This window comes from Cricetulus griseus, chromosome 6, assembly GCF_003668045.3.
Source record: "Cricetulus griseus strain 17A/GY chromosome 6, alternate assembly CriGri-PICRH-1.0, whole genome shotgun sequence".
In the NCBI taxonomy this organism is placed as follows: Eukaryota; Metazoa; Chordata; class Mammalia; order Rodentia; family Cricetidae; genus Cricetulus; species Cricetulus griseus.
Window position 1 is genome coordinate 92755164 of NC_048599.1, and position 7629 is coordinate 92762792.

Genomic DNA, 7629 nt, shown 5'->3' on the forward strand with positions numbered 1-7629 from the left:
TATTCGTAAACAAGCTGGCTGTTTAAGCTCTGTGCAACATTCCTCTTGACTGAAAATGGATCTTCAATGGCTATTGGTCTTTTAGGCCAGTTTTTGTTCTCTCTTGTTAGAATATCTTGTACCCGTACACATATGACATATTCCTCCATAGCAAAATCCAGTGAGTAAAATTTTAGCAGCTCTAGCCACAACTGACCCAAGGGTACCTGATTTGGTGTTTCTAATGTTAAAGGAGATTTGCCATGTTTTTCCTTCAAGGCATTACTTTCTCTCTCTGTTTCTGTCTTCTTGGTATCATCTTTTGGCTGGTCTGCCTTAGCTTTGTTTTCATCAGCAATTACATTTGTCTCAGTTGCACTACTTGAATTATATTCCCACTTCACAAACTTCTCTTCTACTAATCCCTTCAGCTGAAAGTCATCCATTCTTTTTGGGTCAAAGCCTTCGATCCAACTTCCAAGTAAGCCTGGAAGAAGAGGGGGCTTTCTTTGTTGAAGACAAAACATCACCATTAAAGCAAAGCAGTAAGAAGGGATTCCACCATCAGTTTGGGAGTCAATATAGCACAACTTAGCCCAGTAGCGCAAGGCTAACACTAAGGGAGTGAAGACAGGTTCCACTTTGCCAAGAGCAGCAAGTAAGTCAGTAGTGAGACATGCCATATAATTTCCTGCACTCACTCTACATAGCAAACCACTTTTCCGATCTTTGCACACCACAACAGGAAGTTTAGCATGAAAATCAGATTCCACATCTACATATAATGTACTGTTTTTCAAAATTCCAAGCACTTGTATCAGAAGATCTGGACGATTCTTCTTGGGAGGAAATTTTATATCTATATTAACATCACTGCTTTTCAGAGCAAACTTTGTCGCAGATGAACCATACAACCTCAGTGAACATTCTGGTAAATAAGTCATTATAACCTTTGACATTTCCTCCACAATGTCCTGATGGAACCTGAGATCATCATCTGTTATTCCTTGTTCTTTTGCTAATTCAACAACTGCAATACTTACAGCAGCCAAGTGAGCAGGGGAAGGAGGTGGAAGAGATCGCAGTTCACTTTCTTCCTGTTTTACCAAAATATATTTATGTGGTTTTTCTTTTATGTGTTTATGTGCCTCTTGGATGTTTTCAATGAAAATTAAGCAAAGTTTGCATAGATAACGGCAATCGGTATATTCTAGTGATCCTTTTTCAAGTCGAAAGATGTGATCTCTTTCTAGGCGTGCTTCTGCTTGTTTCAAGCCTCGTCTCTGCTCAAGTGTCAATGAACATTCATCTAACACAGTGGCATTTTCTAAGTAGTCCATCTCAGAAGAATTTTCCTGATTAGATTCTTTACTCTTCATTTTACTCAAATCATCTGATGTATCTTCAATTCCTGAAGCACTGTCATCAGAATCACCAATATTATCTGTCCGTGTCTGTTGCTTCTGAGATGGTGATAAGTTTTTCAGAGTTGATTTTTCTCTGCTTAGAGCTTCACTGTTCCTTTTGTCCACAGAAACAACAGAGCTTATAAGCTTCTTCCCAGTCTGTTGTGATTCTGTTTCCTGTTTTCTGTCAACAGTATTCTGGCTTCATTTTCTATAAATCAAGGGGATACAAATTGGAAAGGAAGAAGTCAAGCTTTCACTATTTGCAGATGATATGATAGTCTACATAAGTTCCCTTCTACCAGGGAACTCCTAGAGCTGATAAACACTTTCAGCAAAGTGGCAGGATACAAGAGTAACTCAAAAACATCAGTAGCCCTACTGTACGTGGATGATAAATGTGCTGAAAAAGAAATGAGAGAAACATTACCCTTTACAATTGCCACAAACAGCATAAAATACCTTGGGGTAATGCTAACCAAAAAAGTGAAAGATCTGTTCATAAAATTTTGAGTCTTTAAAGAAAGAAAGTAAAGAAGATACCGGAAAATGGAAGGATCTCTCATGTTCATGGATAGGTAGGATCAACATAGTAAAAATGGCAATCTTGTCAAAACTAATCTACAGATTCATGCAATCCCCATCAAAATCCCAGCACAATTCTTCACAGACTTTGAAAAAACAATTCTCAACTATATAGGGAAAAACAAAAGACCCAGGATAGCCAAAACAACCCTCTACAATAAAAGAACTTCTGGAGGCATCACCATCCCTGATTTCAAACTCTATTATAGAGCTATAGTCCTGAAAACAGCTTGTTGTTGGCACAAAAATAGACAGGTAGACCATTGGAATCTAGTTGAAAACCCTGATATTAACTCACACACCTATAAACACCTGATTTTTGACGAAGAAGCCAAAGCTATACAATGGAATTAAGAAAGCATCTTCAACAAATGATGCTGGCATAACTGGATGGTGGCATGGAGAAGACTGCAGATACATCCATGTCTGTCTGCCATGCACAAAACTTAAGTCCAAATGGATCAAAGACCTCAACCTAAACTCAGCCACACTGAATTTATTAGAAGAGAAAGTAGGAAATACCCTTGAATGAATTTGTACAGGAGACCCTATCCTGAACATAACACCAGTAGCACAGACACTGAGACCATAATTAATAATTGGGACCTCCTGAAAGTGAGAGGCTTCTGTAAGGCAAAGTAGACAGTCAACAAGACAAAACAACAACCCACTGATTGGGAAAAGATATTCACCAACCACACATCTGAAGAGGGCTGATCTCCAAAATTTACAAAGAACTCTAGAAGCAAGTCTCCAAAACACCAAATAATCCAACTAAAAATGGGGTACAGAACTAAATAGACAATTCTCAATAGGGGAATCTAAAATGGCTGAAAGACACATTAGAAAGTGTTCAACATCCTTAGCCATCAGAGAAATGCAAATCAAAACAACTCTGAGAGACTATCTTACACCTATCAGAATAGCTAAAATCAAAAACACAAATGACAGTTTATGCTGGAAAGGTTGTGGAGAAAGCATAACCCTCCCCCACTGCTGGTGGGAGTGCCAACTCGTAAAGCCACTTTGGAAATCTTTATGGTGATTCCTCAGAAAATGAGAATCAATCTACCACAAGATCCAGCAATTCCCCTCTTAGGCATATACGCAAAAGAAACACATTCCTACAACAAGGACATCTGTTTAACTAAGTTCATAGCACCAATATTTGTAATAGCCAGAATATGGAAACCACCTAGATGCCTCTCAACTGAAGAATGGATAAAAAAAAATGTGGTACATTTACACAGTAGAGTATTACTCAGCAGAAAGCAAAAGGCAATGGATCTTGAAATATGCAGGCAAATCGATGGAACTAGAAGAAATCATTCCTAGTGGGTCACACAAAGACAGTCACACAAAGACAGGCATTGTATTTATTCACTCATATGTGGATTTTAGACATAGAGTAAGATTGCCAGACTGCAGCAAAGGCTGCCAGAGAGGCTGGTAAACAAGAGGGACCCTAATAGAGTCATACATGGTCCTGGGGAGAAGGGGAAAGGGAGAAGAAGATCTCCTGAGCAAATTGGGATCATATGGGGAGGGGAGAGGGAACAAAGAGAATGAGAAAGGGAGAAGAGAAGGGGTACTGAAGACATGATGGGACAAGAAGGTTGAGTTGGGGGAAGAACAGTAGAGAGCAAATAAGAGATAATATAACAGAGGGAGACAATACTATTTCAAAGAGAAATCAGGCACTAGGGAAATGTCTGGAGAGCTACAAAGATGGCACCAACTAACTATCAAAGCAACAGAGGAGAGGCTACCTTAAATGCCCTATCCTGATAATGAGATTGATGACTAATTCATAAGCCATCCTAATAGCCTTCATTGAGCAGATGTAACAGTAGAAGCAGAAACCCACAGCTAAATATTGAACTGAACTGAAATCCAGATGCAGAGAAGGACGACTAATGAGTAAAAGGGTCCTGACCAGACTGGTGAAACCCATACAAACAGCTGACCATATCATGGGAAACCTCTTGGTTCCCAGACTGATAGCTGGTAAACCAGCATGGGATTTATCCAGACCCCCTGAATGTGGGTGTCAGTGAGGAGACCTTGGAAATTCATGTGGCCTCCTCTCTACCATAGGAATGAAATTTAGGAGCCCATTCCACATGGAGGGATACTCCCTGAGCCTAGGCACTACCCAAATAATATGGTGGACTTTCAAGAACCCCTATGGAAGGCCTCACCATCCCTGGGGAGCAGAAAGGGTATTGGAAGTGTAGGGCATTTGTTGGAAGGACAAGGGAGGGAGAGGGACCTGGGATTGTCATGTAAAATAATTTACTTTCTAATAAAAGAAAAACAGCTATCTTGTCTATTAAAGAAAGAAAGAAAGAAAGAAAGAAAGAAAGAAAGAAAGAAAGAAAGAAATGAACCTGTCCCAAGGGCCAACATAGCTCGGTCTCACAACTCTTTCTTCTTTCTCTGTACTGGATTCCTACAAGAAATATACCAGCTATCTCTATGAGACTAAAGCTGACCGAGACCCCTGACTCTCTTTTCTTTTTACTTATTTTCTCTAGTTCAAAATCACATAGCCACAATAATGAATTCAGCTTTTCCCTTAGGATTTAATTTCTCTCATTACCTCAGAATATTTTTGAAATCACATTTATACAAAACATAGGAACAAAATATAGATTTCTTAAAGGGGAAAAAAAGAATTGTTTGGCCTCAATCTCAGGGGAAAACGTCTTACACATTTAAACTAGTTCAAAGAAATACACCCTGAAACATCATGTACCTTAATTAATTAAAAGGATGTAACCCAAATCAACAAGCTCCCAGGAGATGTAGACTTTCCAAAATCCTTAGTTTTAGGAAATAATATCTTATGACTTTAAACTGCTTGACCCACAGCAAAATAGTGTCTTTGCTCATTCCTCTCACAAATGTCAAAATCCTCCCAGGTTCTGTCACACAATTTCTAACAGGTCTTCATAATAAAAACCTGGATTTTGATATCTGGGTAAATGCTGAAAGGTCAAAGAAGTAAAGGAACCAGCCACAAAAAAGACCTCTTACCTCTACTGAATCCTCAAACCAAAGAGGAGGTCGGAGGTCCTGTCCTTACAAATCCTTAGACTGAGTGCAACGAGCTCCTGTCTGCTGCCTTATATATCCTCTCTCATTCCTGTCTCCACCTCCCTAGTTCCGGAATTAAAGGTTGTGACTACTGAGTATTAGGATTAAAGGTGTGACCTCCACTGGCTGGCTCAGTTTCTCTTTTATACTGGATCAAGCTCTTGTAGCCTGAAGTGGCCTTGAACTAACAGAGATCTACCTGCTTCTGCCTCCCTAGTGCTGTGAATAAAGTTGGGTGACACCCAAGTATTGGGATTAAAGGTGTGAGCCACCAATTTTTTTATACTGATTCAATCTCATGTAGCCTGGGGTGGTCTTGAACAGACAGAGATCCACCTGTCTCTGACTCCCTAGTGCCGGGATTAAAGGTGTGAGCCACCAATTTTTTATACTGATTCAATCTCATGTAGCCTGGGTTGGCCTTGAACTGACAGACATCCACCTGCTTCTGACTCCCTAGTGCTGGGATTAAAAAAGTGTGCCATCACTGCCTATTGTTTCTGCTAACTAGCATGACTAGTTTGGCAATCTGATCTTTAGGCAAGTTTTATATATTTTTTTTCTATTTTTTATGTAAATTAGAAACAAGCTTGTTTTACATGTTAATCTCCGTTCCTTCTCCCTCCTCTCCTCCCCTGCCTCCCACCAGCCCCCATCCCAACCCATTTCTGTTCCTCAGGGAGGGTGAGGCCTTTCATGAGGGAATCTTCAAACTTTGTCATATCATTTGGAGCAGGGCCTAGCCCTCCCACTTGATTCTAGGCTAAGAGAGAGTATCCCTCTATGTGCAATGGGCTCCCAAAGTCCATACATATACTAGGGATAAATACTGATTACTACCAGAAGCCCCATAGATTGTTGATGGCTCCTTGTAATATCGGACAATGCTACAACATTCCACAGGTTTAGGCTGGGGAATCTGAGGGTTAGAATAAATACGTGATAATGGGTAATTCTTGCAAGGAAAATGCAATTAATTTCAAAGGGGAGAAGACTTATATACCAACATCAGCCACAGTGGAAATTTACTCAGGTCAAGGTTCTTGTCCCCCATGTTCTCTGGCAATGGGCAGATAATTTGCATACTTGCATACCAGCTTAGGTGGAAGGAGGAAGTGAATGCCTAGCCTTGAGGTGGATAGAGAATACCAAGATCACCCAGCAGGGTCTTAACAGGAATGCCTAAATAATCCACTGGATTCCTAAATGACCTGTCAGGAACAGTTCCAAAAAGAGAGGTGTCTCCCTTAAAGGAAGGCATGCTAATCTCACAAGTTTAAATATATTGAATAGACAATTGAGAAATTTAAAAGAGAAGTTTTCGGATTAAAATTTAAAGGGCCCCCACCAAAAAAAAAAAAAAAATTGTTAAAAGCCAGGTGTTGGTGGCACAAACCTTTAATCTGAGCACTCAGGAGGCAGAGGCAGGCAGATCTCTGTGAGTTCGAGGCCAACCTGGTCTCCAGAGCGAGTGCCCGGACAGGCTCCAAAGCTACTTGGAGTCAGATATCTGGGTAAATGCTGAAAGGTCGGAGAAGGAAAGGAAACAGCCACAAGAGAGAACTCTCCTGAATCCTGAGCCCAAAGAGGAGGTCCTGTCTCTATAAATCCTCAGACAGAATGCAATGAGCACTTGTCTCCTCCCCTTATATATCCTGTCTCACTCCTGTCTCCACCTCCCTAGTTTAGGGATTAAAGGTGTATGACTCCCAAGTATTGGGATTACAGGTGTGAGCCACCACTTTTTTATACTGATTCAATCTCATGGAGTCTGTGAAAGGTTCAGGTTTGATGCAGATCGGCTCTACTCCCTTAAGAGACAGACCCCGCCCCCTGACACAGTCCGGGGCACACACAGGAAAACTTGCTAAGTCATTGCCACGTCACCCGACATGCATTACGGCCTGCTGAGGACTCTGGGAAGGCGTGGAACCTGAGTGCTCATGCACAGTCTTCCTTTAAAAGCTCCAATCTCTCTCTCTCTGCTCCCTGTCTGTTGTTGAGGGCCAAAGAGAATCTCGAGCAAGATCTTGCACAGCCACCTGCTCTGACCTGTTCTAACCACAAGATGTTCTTTTTAGATATGTTGCTCAAAACATGTTTTACAGGATGTTCCTTTACTTCTCGGAATCGGCTGCGGTTGACTGGTCACAAGGACATGGGCCAAGGCCAACCTTATCTTCACTTCCTCTTAAAATTTCCATTTCCTCCTACCCTCCTACCCTGCCCCGAGCAAAATCCCCTACATATAAGCAAGCTTTACCCTTCAATAAACGAGACCTTGACGCGACTCAGACTGACTATGTCTTTCATTATGTGCTTGGTGAACCTCCTCTCTTGCCCCCATTGACCCCCTAGGTGATACCCCCTGGAGACCCACAAACAACCTGGCCTGCTGGACGGGTCAAGTGGCGCCCAAGGTGGGGCTCGAGGTATGGTGGTCGCCGGACGGCACCAAGAGAAGAAGAGACTAGTCGACCCAAAGTGGAGACTGCATCACTCGTGCACAGGTCCGTCTCGAGGTAAGTACTCTTGTCCCATTATAGTCATGGGCAAGACA

General features: G+C 41.6%; 1 protein-coding gene across 1 annotated transcript in view; it reads right to left on the minus strand.

The window, feature by feature from the left end:
* The window catches only part of LOC113836278 (terminal uridylyltransferase 4-like), a 12881-nt gene extending 5608 nt beyond the window's left edge, over positions 1-7273 (minus strand). The window contains exons 1-2 of the mRNA XM_035447066.1: positions 7191-7273; positions 1-1569 (exon numbers count right to left, since the gene is read on the minus strand). Of these exons, the coding sequence (XP_035302957.1) occupies positions 1-1569; positions 7191-7273 (1652 nt within the window). The remainder of the gene's footprint in view (positions 1570-7190) is intronic.
* Positions 7274-7629: the final 356 nt, after the last annotated feature.